The sequence below is a fragment of the Callithrix jacchus genome, chromosome 11, assembly GCF_049354715.1.
Source record: "Callithrix jacchus isolate 240 chromosome 11, calJac240_pri, whole genome shotgun sequence".
Lineage (NCBI taxonomy): Eukaryota > Metazoa > Chordata > Mammalia > Primates > Cebidae > Callithrix > Callithrix jacchus.
The window spans coordinates 97,559,854-97,572,283 of record NC_133512.1 but is presented as its reverse complement, the minus strand read 5'-3'; the positions used below and the strand labels follow the sequence as shown (position 1 = coordinate 97,572,283).

The window sequence follows — 12,430 nt, the reverse complement described above, 5'->3', positions numbered from 1 at the left end:
GTTGACAGGTCATTTGGCCAGGCTGTGCTAAGGGGTGAGTTGAGTTTCGTGCTCACTGGGTAAGGTCAGAAATAGAGAACTTCAGATGTTGATGTGGGAGGAGAACTTAGATCATCTACCACAATCCTCATCTTAACCATAAAACAAGCATCATGCCCACAGCCTTCACCTCCTGACCCCCAGGATGCTGCTCTTTCCACAAGGTGGTGAACTTGTCAGTGGGAGGCACAGGTGCTAGGGTGCTAATGGCAAAGTCCATGCTGACGGGCTCCAGGGTAAGACCATGGCCTCCATGCTAGCAAGGAGCCCTACTGATGGAAACACAGTCTTGATGGGTTCCACTGTGCTACTCAGAGGAGGAAAGAATGAATGTGTCAGTGCATAATAGCAGAGACAATGTTGGGGAGGGTGCTGGGGGAGAAAGTCCCTATGTAATTTAATGCAGTACAATGAGGGCTTTTGCAGTTGATGCCCTCCCCTTTTTTAATATCTGTACAATTCCCTGGGTGGAAATTCCAGTTTCTGTCACAGTATGAGAATGTTTCATGGCCATGAGTAATGCTTACAGGCAAAGGGGCTTTGCAACCCATCTCTGAGCACTCTAGCCTGGCAGTCTGCCTATGCCCTGAAATGTTCTCCACCATGCAAAGAAAGAAATCATTGCCTATTTTCTAGATTAAATGAACTCCTAAAGCAATTTTTTTCATAGAGATGCTAAACTCAGAAAGGATAAGACCTGAAATTTGGAGAAGCTGGGAGGAGGCCAGGCCGCCATGGTGTGTGCCCGTGCGCTCTTTGGGTGGAGAGAGAGCAGGCTCTGAGAGCAGCCAGGCAGGGTCTGGAGTGGCCTTTCCAGGAAAGCCAGTGTCTCTGCCCTACTTCACGACCTTCAGGACCCACTGATTCTGGATTCTGGGTGGGATCGAGGGATGGGTGCCCCATAAGGTTGGATATTCCCTAATATAGTGAAGCTGGGAGGCTTGGATCAGGATTGTTAACAGGACACCACGAAAGAAAGAGAAAGGAAAGAAGGAAGAGCAGTGAGAGAGAAAGAGGCACAAATTGACAGAGGGACAGTAAAATACAGGGTTTGGGGAGTAAAGGAGAGGCAGGAAAAGGGGAAGAACAGGGAGACTTTCTGTAACTAGCAGGGGCTTCTCTCTTCACTTTTTTAATTAGTTTGCACCCAGCAGATCAAGATTATGCAGCTCAGACCTACTATGTCTGTTGTTCAAGAGGTCTTGATCACCTAGGTTACAGTTCACACTTCTTGACCTGAAATTGACAACTTTCATATCAGGCTGCAAACTTTCTTCACAGCCCCCTTGCCTTCTGTTCTGCTATCTTATGAGAGTTGCAGCAATGGGCTTGGGGTAGACAGTTAGACTCCATCTCTGATTCTACATTCATTCTCTGAGTAACATTGGTAGAGTTACTCATCTTTCTGAGCCTTATTTTCACTTCTTTAGAAATGGAGATGATAATTTCTACTTCCTAGTGTTGCTGTAAGCATTAAATGAGAAGAAGATATAAAACTCAGGGCTGAGCCAGAAAGAATTAAGTACCTCAATGGATAAGAGGTTACCCGCTTACTTTTTCTTACCCATGCAATGCTTATTTTTACTTAGAGTCATTCACATTATTTACTTCCACCTGCCTATTTATCTGTCCCCAAAGTTCTCCACATTTCCAAATCCTCCCTTCCTTTAGTGAAAAACTCCTGCATGAAAACCTCCACAACTTGAAATCTTTGATCCTCTGCTGTCTTTCAATCAGACAATGCCTCTTGGATTCCATTTCTCCATGTGTGCTGGTTTCATTTCCTCAGCAACATAGGAAGACATCTGCAGAGATGGAGCCAGAATGATTTCTTCTTCTTTTTTTCCCTTACTGCATACTCAGCCACATGACAGACACATCAGAGATTTTAAACTTTACTTGGAGTTCATGGCAAATGGCCCAGTCATTCTGATGGTCCCCAGGGATGCTAGTTTATAATATTAGCTCTTTTTCAGATACCTGTATATTAGACCAGTGGTTCTCAAAATGTGCCATGGATCAGCAGCATCAGTCTGAATTGGAAACTTGTTAGAAAGTAAGGGCTTCATCCTTAACTTGCTGAATCAGAAACTCTGGAAGCAGAATCAGTAATCTAAGTTTCAATACCCTCCTCGCCAAATGAGTCTGATGCCTGATAAAGTTTGAGGACCACTGAGCTAAAGCTTTGTCTGTTAAAGGACTCTCACCTATGTTTAAATTAGCTGAAAGAGAGATCCTAAGAGAGTTTTTAAAAGCTCATCTGAAATGTAAAAGTCTTAGGTGAGAAAAGTCAACATAAGACCCCGTCACCTAAGATCAACCTAGAAAAAACAAACTGGAGAAGTGCTTTGGGCCATCAGGAAACAGCCTAAATGTCCCTGAAAGTTGAGGTACCTCAGAAATAAACCTCCAACTTTTATTTGTAGCTGGGCACAGGCTTCAATTTCATTAGTCATGGCGGTGGCCCAACTTCAATAGTGCAAATGATACAGCAATGCCCACGTGCAGTGGTTCCCAAAGTGAGGTCCTCAGACCAGCAGCATCATGGCTATTGTCAAAAATGCTATTCAGGCTCCATTCAAAACCTACTAATTCAGAAATTCCAAGGATGCTGCCTAGCCATCTGTATTTTAATAAACTCTTTAGGTGATTCTGATGCAGGCTGAGGCTTGAAAACCTCTGTGCTAGCTGTTGGGAATTCATCCTTTACATGCACTTTTTCATTTAATTCAGACAATTCTACTGGATAGTTTAAATTGCTCCCATTTTAAGATGAAGGAAATTAGGCTCAAGTTTGTGTGAGGGCACTTAGCTGGTCAGTGGCCCAGTAAGAACTGGAACTCAGTTCGGTGCAATTCCAGAACCCCAATGAGAATATGGAGGATGTATTTTGGGTGTATGTGATCACTGCTGCACTGAGTAGTTAAAACTTTATGATGTGGGAGAACTTCAGGGCAGGATGAAGAGGGAAAGTTAGAGAAAGACAAACAGAGCCATATCTGTTTTTTTAATGGATGATATTCAAGCCCAGGATCTGTAGCAAGTTAAACCTATGGAGGTTATCCCTTCTACAAGATGTGGCCAAGATAACAGGCAGCAGACCACATCAAAGAAACCTTCCAGTGGACCACCAGCATTTAAGGACTTGAATTGTTTTTTGTTTGTTTGTTTGTTTTGAGGTGGAGACTTGCTCTGTCACCCAGTCTGGAGTGCAATTATGTGGTCTCAGCTCACTGCAACCACTGCCTCCCAGGTTCAAGTAATTCTCTTGCCTCAGCCTCCCTAGTGGCTGGGATTACAGGTGCCCACCACCACACCCAGGTAATCTTTTGTAATTTTAGTAGACTCAGGGTTTCACCATGTTGGCCAGGCTGGTCTCAAACTCCTGACCTCGTGACCTACCCACCTCAGCCTCCCAAAGTGCTGGGATTATAGGCATGAGCCACTGTGCCCAGCCAAGGACCTAAATTGTTAACTCTTCACTTGAGCTATTAATATTTGATCAGCTCCTTTGAATGCCTTCCCAGGAAAGTCATTTTTTAAATTTTATTTTATTTATATGCATTATTTTCCCCTTGCCTAGCCATTGTCCTGATGGAAAACCCTTACCCATGAGAGAGGAATGGGGCACATGTTTTAGCAGAGGGGAATTTCAGCCCCTTCAGATCATACAGGATAAGACAGTTTTCTACCCTCTCTAAGGACAGAGCTTGCCGCTGTAGGAACCCTGGGTCTTGTGGTTTCCTTTCACACACAAGTTATTTTTCACACTTGGCAAAACATCTAGAAACCAAGTTCCTCTCAACACTCAAGGACATGAAACTCAGGAAGGATGAAAAATGAAAATGAAAATATATTATGGGAGAGTGTTTGGAGAAGAAATGGGGTAGGGGCTAACAGGGTTATGAGCAAAGGAAACAAAAGGTGTTGGTGATAGCAGTGGGTTCACCTCAAAGGTTACAGCCAGGGTTCCTCTATGCTTGCTTTGACTCATTTGTTCTGTTTCCATGTACTGAGAGGGTGGGGTTGGTGGGAGGCAGAGCAAGTGGAGGAAGATCACAAGTAAAGCTACCAAAATTCAGATCATGTAAAGCCTGATGAGGGAGAAGGTTTTGAATCCATAATTCACACAGCCCACAGTTACACATATCTGACTGTAACACACCCAGATTCAAGCCTGGAGTGATTTTCCATTTTCTATGATAAAACAGTCAGGATCCAAACTTAATTATGAGTTTCTGCAAAAATCATCTACTCAAAACTCCAGCCTTATTTCTACACAATCTGACTTCCCGTCTCAAGGATCTAGCCATCCTTGGCTTCCTTTGATTAACTAAGAGCTCCATGTTTTCACTTCTCTTGGAATATGCTTTATCTTCTTCCTGAAAATACTTCTAATCTCGTTCCCTAACTTCTACTCACTATTCAATTTCAGCTCAAACAATGTTACTTTTTCTAAGAAGTCTTTTCTAGCTACCCCCACTAGTAGTTTAGCAGATCCTCTATGCACTCTTAAAACATCCTAGTGTTCTCCTTAATAACATTTATTATGCTACAGTTTTTGTTCACTGTCATGTTTGCTTGAGAAAGGAGGTAGTGATAGGGAAAAGGTGGTGATGATAAAAATAGGAGGAGGAGGCTTTTATAGGATGGGCACAGAAGAAAGTAAAATATTTGATTGATCATTTATACAGTTACCTTATTTGGTCTACCCTGTTGTAAAGTCCATAGTTATGTTTGCTGGCTACTTCTAATTAGTTGAGCTTAAGTTCTGCTTTTATTTAATATTAAACATTTACAAGAAATAGCTCAAGTTAAGTCTTGCTTATCTTTGCAAATCAAGCAAGGTCAAGGTCATTTGCAAGGCCTAAGTGCTTTTGTCTGCTCAGGAATTCTCTGGGTCTGGTCTCCATTTTAATTTACTTTAACAAAAAGAGATGAAACCCTGAAACCAGATCCAGCTAGAACTAGGGTAATTGAAGAGAATTGCTCAGTCTTAGAAATGGGTAAGATTACTTATGAATATCAAGACAAAAATACAGAATTACCTATTAACAAATAGAATTTTAAGATGTCTAAGTATGCAAAGAATTCAATATTAGGAAATATTTTTATATAATTTAATGTATTACAAAACTATGAAGCAACATAATCTGATCACCTCCTTAGCTGTTGAAAGGTAATTTGGTAAAATTAAATGACTTATAATTGGTTCCTTTTTCCCCATAATAAAATTTTTTAGCTCAACCTCAAAGCCTGCATCTAGTTTAGTGGGAAACATTAAGATATTGCCACAAAAGGTAGGAGCAAGATAAGGAAGCCTACTATCATTGTGGTTACTTAACATTCTCTTAGATACTAGCCAAAATAAATTAACAGTGAAATCTACCAAATTCCTTGGCATTTGTGCCTTTCTTTTCTGGTCTAGATGAAATCTTTAAAACACTCTTTTTTTCACGTTTGGGAAGAGACAGTTGGCCCACATGACAGCAAATAACTACTGATTAACATGCACATTTGAACTGTTTCTTTTGTATAATGGCACGAAAGAGAATTTCAAACACAGACACGTCGTGGGATCCTTTGACAGGAAGCTCAGTGAAAATTCAAGAGAGGAAGTAGATAGGAGTTTCAGTTTTACTTTCTTTTTTTCTTCGAGCTGAGCTATAAGGTAACGGGTCTGAACAGGGAGCCAGCTGTTTCTTTTGACAGTAAATCAGGTAAGCCCAGATTTACGTAAAGTTCTGCAGTGTTGATTTCTAGGTCCCAAGCCATGCACAAACATTTTCATTTTTCTTAGAACAAATTTGTTCTATTTTAAGAGAAACAATTTAGAGTGACTGCCTTTTCCTTAAGTAAAGCCCGTTTACAAGAAACCAATGTAATTTAGTTTACACATTACTGGCAAAGAATTCCCATAGTATAAAGACAATACAAAGTTCTTATGGGGAAGAATTTGGGCATTAACTTGTGGCTTTAAGTTTTCTGTGCTTGTAGGCTTGGTCTGTGCCTGCCAGATTTAAACAAGAGAAACTAGCTGTAAAAATGTACTGATACTTCTCACTCTATAGTAGTTCCTAGATTGCAAGGGCTTCATAACCAGTGGCTGTTGGGGAAGGAGGAAAATTCAAGCAACTGATGGGTCAAGTGAAGTGTGTTTCTGGCTTAAAGGACTGCACGGTTTCCCAGAGTCATACTCTTAATTCATTGAGTCTCTCAGCAAAGACTCAACCTGAGGGAGGAGATTTGGAGAGAGTAGAGGAGGGAAGGAGGGAAAAACAGAGAAGGCAGCGAGGCAGACCTGTGAGAGGAAAGAGAAAGGAAGTGAGAGAGAGCTGGGAATGAGGCTTACGAATGAAACCCACTTCTCAGCTCCTCAGCAAGTGACCCCAGTTCTCTGCAAAGTACGAAGTCGTCCTTTTCCCACCCACTATGTCCCTTATGAGTAGACAAATGAAACATCGTTGTTTAGAAATATAAGGATCTTGGCTGGGCGTGGTGGCTCCCACTTTTAATTCTAGCACTTTGGGAGGCCGAGCTGGGCAGATCATTTGAGGTCAGGAGTTTAAGACCAGCCTGTCCAACATGGTGAAACCCCATCTCTACTAAAATTATAAAAATTAGCTGAGCTTTGTGGTTCACACCCGTGATCCCAGCTACTAGGGAGGCTGAGGCAGGAGAATCGCTTGAACCTGGGATGCGGAGGTTGCAGTGAGCCAAGCTTGAGCCACTACACTCCAGCCTGGGTGAAAGAAAGAGAGAGAGAGAGAGAGAGGAGGAAGGAAGGAAGGAAAAGAAAGAAAGGAAAGAGAGCGAAAGAGAGAAAGGAAGGAAGGAAGGAAGAAAGGAAAGAAAGAAAATTAAAAAATAAATATAAGGATCTTTCATGATTTAGAACTGAAAAGTAAGTTTTTTGTCTCTCTGTCCCTTAGGAGCACCAATGGACCAAATTGAACGCCGTCACTCAGGTAAGGAAGTGATTTCATCTGTGTGTGTGTGTGTGGTGTGTGTGTGTGTGTGTGTGTGTGTGTGTGTGTCTTCTGATGATGTTGGGACAAAATGAAAAGGGTGAGGGAACTACTAACAACACCAGCAGCTGCAAATTGCGGGGTTTTTCTGTTTTGTTTGTTTGTTTTGAGACAATGTCGCTCTGTTGCCCAGGCTGGAGTAAAGTGAGATCTTGGCTCACTGCAACCTCCACCTCTTGGGTTCAAGCAATTCTCCTGCCTCAGCCTCCCGAGTAGCTGGGACTAAAGATAACTGCCATCATGCCTGGCTAAATTTTTTTTTTTTTTTTGTATTTTTAGTAGAGATGGGGTTTCACCATGTTGGCCAGGCTGGTCTCAAACTCCAGACCTCAAGCGATCTGCCCACCTCGGCCTCCCAAAGTGCTGGGATTACAGGTGTGAGCCACTGTGCCCAGCCACAATCTTGATTTTTTTGATGCCATCTCAAGCAGTTGCCTTTCTGGTTAACACAGGCTGGAATAGTCTATTAATGTTACTATGACACACATATCAGGTGTTGTAGTGTTCAGTGCCATCTAACATCAAACTTACACTCAATTTGAGTTTCTCCTTCCTCTAGCTCAGCCTCAGCCTGAGCTCTGGGACCTTCCAAAAGTCCTTCTCTCCCTTCCAGCTCTGACTCCTCAACCCCCATGCTAGTTCCTCCTTCCCCATCGGGCGGGAGGACTGGCGATTGGAGGAAGGAAGTGGAGTGCTTGTGTCTCATTGTCTTTGCAGTCTTATTCTGGCTGGTCCTCACCGCCATCCCATGCCCCATTACAGCAGATGCCCTCCACTGTGCAAGGACACTGTGGCGGCTCCATGGGGCTGATGCACTGCACGCCTCCCGCCAGAGGCTGTGCACTCTCTGGCTGACTTCTCCAACTAGACCTCTGCTCCCACCCTCATGGGACCCTTGGCCTCCTCTTACTCTTGCTATTACTCCCCTTGCCATACAAGGCAGGCCTTGGGCAGGGCCTCCTCAAGGCAGCTGTGCCTAGTTATTTTCTGTAGGATCCCTTAACCCCTTAAGCCATTGCTGCTTTCTCCTTATCCTGGTCTCCTAGGTGGCTCTAGTCAGCCTTCTAAATTTAGAATTCCCCCAAAAGGAAATAGACACCTTTATACATGTCTCCAAACTCCAGGTAACATCTTACTTCCCTCAAAAATGTTCTCAAGAATTCTCTTTGCTTTGCCGCACTTGGATAGGCCTACCAGTTTCTGCCATTCAGCAGACACCAATCTGGGAAAGGACCTACCTATCTCTCAACTTCGATGACATGCCCAGAATTTATTCACTTGGCTTTGGATGGAGAGAATTCTCTTCCCTATACCCTCCCCATGGGAGAGAATGAGGCAGCACTCCCTAGGAGGCCAGCAACTCAGGACTCCCACAGGTTCCCGGTGCTTTTCAGTGACTCCCTTGATTTCTGTTTTCATAGGCGAGAGGAACGTCAGAGGTACAGTCTGGCCACCTCTAAGCAAGCTCTGGCAAGGCGTATCAGGAGCTGCTTGGCTGCTCTTTTCAGAATATAGAAATTTGTAATGTAAAGCCTGCTTCCTTTTAAGTAAAAGTGTCCACCGCATGTCTGCTGTGAGGTCATAACTTCACTGGGCGTACAGAAAATAAGAGAAAATGTCCATGAATTTTGGCCAATTTGGCTGGAAGAGAAAATACTTAAATATGTGCAGCAAGGGTTGGCGTGGCAGCATGGCAAACCACTGATACTTCAAGTGTAGGGAGAAAATGGGCAGGTTCGAATGCCAGCTTTTCATTCACAAAACTGGTTAATTTCAACAGCCTTAAGTTCTTGGACAAGTTGCAGATTTATGTGTAAAACAAAGTGAATAAAAAGAACCAGTGGGTAAAAAGGTTAAAACCCTTTCCCTTTATGCCTGAGAATTTAACCTTTGGTTAAACGTTTTAGCTCAGATTATCTAGTAATTTAATAAAAGTAAAATGTCTGTAACATTATTAGAACCTTTGCTTATGGTGGAAAACTTCTCTTGATGGGTGAATTAAATCCCTACTGGAAGAACTATAAATACATGCTATGAAGCTATGTTTGGAACTTCCCTGAGCCAGAGTGACTCTTGTAGCTCTCATGTTCCCTGCAGGGAATCTGGAAGCTAAGCCCCAGAGTTGCTACAAGAGACACTGGCTCCTGTGAGTCCAGGTGGCTTCTATACCTGCCCAAGGTGCTGTCTCCTTGTCCTGGGATATCCCCAGGTGACCGTTTGTTCCATGAATTGCTTCATGGACTTTCACTGGGTGGAAGGCCCAACATTGTCCCTCTAGCAAGCTAAGGCTTCCATTCTTCTGAGTAGACTAGTGTCTCAGTGAGGCCCATGACATTCCTGTGAGACCAAGAGGTCATTTAAACCCCTGGTGGGCATTGCAGCACCTAACCCTAACTCATACTACTGCTAGGAGTAAATTAGGTAATGCAGTTAAACCACTTGGCGCAGATCCTGGCACATTAAAAGTGCTCAGTAAATGGTTAGTTTCATTAACTATTTGGGTGACTTTGTCCAAGTTACTTAACCCCTGCATACAAGTTGCCTCTAAAAGGAGGTTGCTATAAACAGTCCTAGCTTAATTTTCACCAAGTGCTCAAATGCACCAGAAGCCTTCTAAGTTCTTTACATATATTAGCTTATTTAAACCTTAGAACACCGTCACATGGAATAAACCATCATCTTCTCCAGATGCAGAGAAATTAATCAGTTGTCCAACATCATATGACTAGCAATGGAAAGACAATTAAAACTAAGCAATCCAGCTTCAGAGTCTTTATTCACCACTGCATGCTGCCTCTCAGAAAGCTCATTTTCTTCATACAATCTAAGTTTCTTCTAAGCTCTGATATTCTCTAGTCAATGTAGACTTTCTTTCTCAAACTTTCTCTCTGCAACATGAGAGTAAAGAGCAGCTAACCCCCAACAGGCAATGGGCTTAGCAGGAGAGTCTTTGTTTGGAAATTCCCCATAGAAAGACTCGTCTGTTATCATGGCATTCCATTTCATTCATATAGGTCAGATGTTCCTCTCTTACAGTAGAGGAATCAAGGGGTTAACTCTCAGGGATGAACCAGAGTCATCCCTGCCTTGCAAGTTAAATCTCTCCTCCCCCGACTACAAAGTTGCATCTTGATTCTTCCATGAACCTGCCCTACACAAGTCATTCCTTTCACGGCCACGTGGGCCAGCGGAAATGGCACCATGGCTCCTGTGCCTTCCCCTTTTATGTGTCTGAAACACTTTTTTTCTCCTAAAGCCTCAAGCTCCTTCATACCTCTGTCTCCATTCACTCCTCTCCCCAGAACCTTACTCACGTTGAAAGGAAATGGGGAAGGAGAGAGGGAAGTTTACCATGTTCTGTCACTATAAGACTTATGCCATCCTTTCTAAGCAAAAATTATTATATCCTTTATGAGATATCAGTTGTTTCTTCATTAATAAAAATAATTTTACACTGCTCATTCTACTGTTTTGCTGGTGCAGCCACTTCCCTGTTAGTCGTGATCCCATTCTGCCCAGCCAAGGTCAGAGGAGCAACCTCTGGCCATGTAACAGAGCCAGGTCACTTGGCCCACATTGAGATGGAACCCATGGCCTTGCCTTCACATCTCTGATCTCCAGGAAACTTTTCTTCTAGAGACTGAGGACTGAATGATTGAGGCAAGCATTACAAAATGAGAAATGTTTCTAAATCCATCTCATCCCCAAGTATGTTTTTCTAGGTTCCAACATGGCAATACCCTGCAGTCCTAGAGAAGTTAGCTTTCATTTCATACATGAAATAGATTGTGAGAGTATCTTTTTATGTGACAGGGAACACCTCCTTATTATTAAAAATATTCCGCTGCAATGCCAGTGTAGTAGTAACACAGTCCACTTGCTCCTCACAGGACCACTTGCAAAGGGCCAATGTGCCAGAAGATCTGAGCTGATTATCATCCTCGTGGGCAAAACAGGAACAGGCAAAAGTGCTGCAGGGAACAGCATCCTCAGAAAGCAAGCATTTGAATCAAAGCTGGGTTCCCAGACCTTGACTAAGACTTGCAGCAAAAGTCAGGGAAGCTGTGGAAATAGAGAGATAGTTGTCATTGACACACCCAATATGTTTTCTGGGAAGGCCCACTCTGAAGCCCTATACAAGGAAGTGCAGAGATGCTATTTGCTCTCTGCACCAGGACCCCATGTGCTGCTCCTGGTGACTCAGCTGGGCCGCTATACCTCACAGGACCAGGAGGCTGCACAGAGGGTGAAGGAGGTCTTTGGAGAGGATGCCATGGGACACACAATTGTCCTCTTTACTCACAAGGAAGACCTCAGTGGTGGCTCTTTGATGGATTACATGCGTGACTCAGATAACAAAGCCCTAAGCAAGCTGGTGGCAGCATGTGGTGGGCGAATCTGTGCCTTTAATAACCGTGCTGAAGGGAGCAATCGGGATGACCAAGTGAAGGAGCTAATGGACTTGATTGAGGATCTGTTGATGGAAAAAAATGGTGATCACTATACCAATGAGCTGTACAGCCTAGTACAGAGGCTTGAATGTGGACCTGTGGGGTCAGAAGAAAGATTAAAGGATTTCAAAGAGAGCCTTATGAAGTACATGGAAACTCAGAGACGTTATATAGCCTTGGCTGAAGCAAATTGCCTAAAAAGAACCTTAATCAAAACACAACTGTGTGTTTTATTTTGTATTCAGTTGTGTCTCAGATTGTTAATTCTGTTGTTTTGCATATTGTACCGCATGTGCCATTTGTTTTGTTGCTTACTCTTTAGTATGTGGAATTTATTCTGTAGTTTGCTGTTTATTATACCCAAAAAGTTAATGATAATTTTGAGAACGGTTGTTAGACTAGAACGCAGGACTCGTAGGTTATAGTTACAGATCCCAGTTGTTATTTACTCACTGTCATTTAGTGGGGGAATAACAGTGCTTTCTCTGCAAAATGTGATATCTGATGTCAGAGTTGAGGTTCTACGAAATGTTTAAATCTTAGCATCACTCCAATTATTAATGAACCAAATCAAACTCTAAGTTACTGTTTGCATTGAAATGTAATATCAAAGCCTTTTGAAATCTGTAAACATAAAATTCCTCTCATTTGTAAATCTGTAAAGCCAGTTTTGTGTGCCTAAAAACTCCTTTTCTTCTTTATAGTACTACTATTTCTATTAAATATAATGAAAATGGCAATAAAATAATAATACATAAAATGTAAAGTTCCTTTGGTCATATGTTATTAATTCTCTTCTATAGTTTTCTCCTTAGAAGATGGTAAGTGGACACATGACTCATTTTAGCTGTATTTTAGCCCTGACCTCCTTCAGATTTATCATTGAAACACAGGTAAAGACAAATGTCAGAC

At 42.6% G+C, this 12,430-nt stretch overlaps 1 protein-coding gene across 2 annotated transcripts in view; it reads left to right on the top strand.

The window, feature by feature from the left end:
- The window catches only part of GIMAP2 (GTPase, IMAP family member 2), a 31,815-nt gene extending 19,634 nt beyond the window's left edge, over window positions 1–12,181 (top strand). The window contains exons 1-3 of one of the 2 annotated variants that reach the window (XM_035254394.3): window positions 5,684–5,759; window positions 6,972–7,007; window positions 10,958–12,181. In XM_035254394.3, the coding sequence (XP_035110285.3) occupies window positions 6,980–7,007; window positions 10,958–11,943 (1,014 nt within the window). In that variant the 5' untranslated portion in view covers window positions 5,684–5,759; window positions 6,972–6,979 and the 3' untranslated portion in view covers window positions 11,944–12,181. Of the gene's footprint in view, window positions 1–5,683; window positions 5,760–6,971; window positions 7,008–10,957 lie in introns of those variants that run through there. The other variant, XM_035254393.3, reaches the window with a different exon arrangement.
- The last annotated feature ends 249 nt before the right edge of the window (window positions 12,182–12,430 follow it).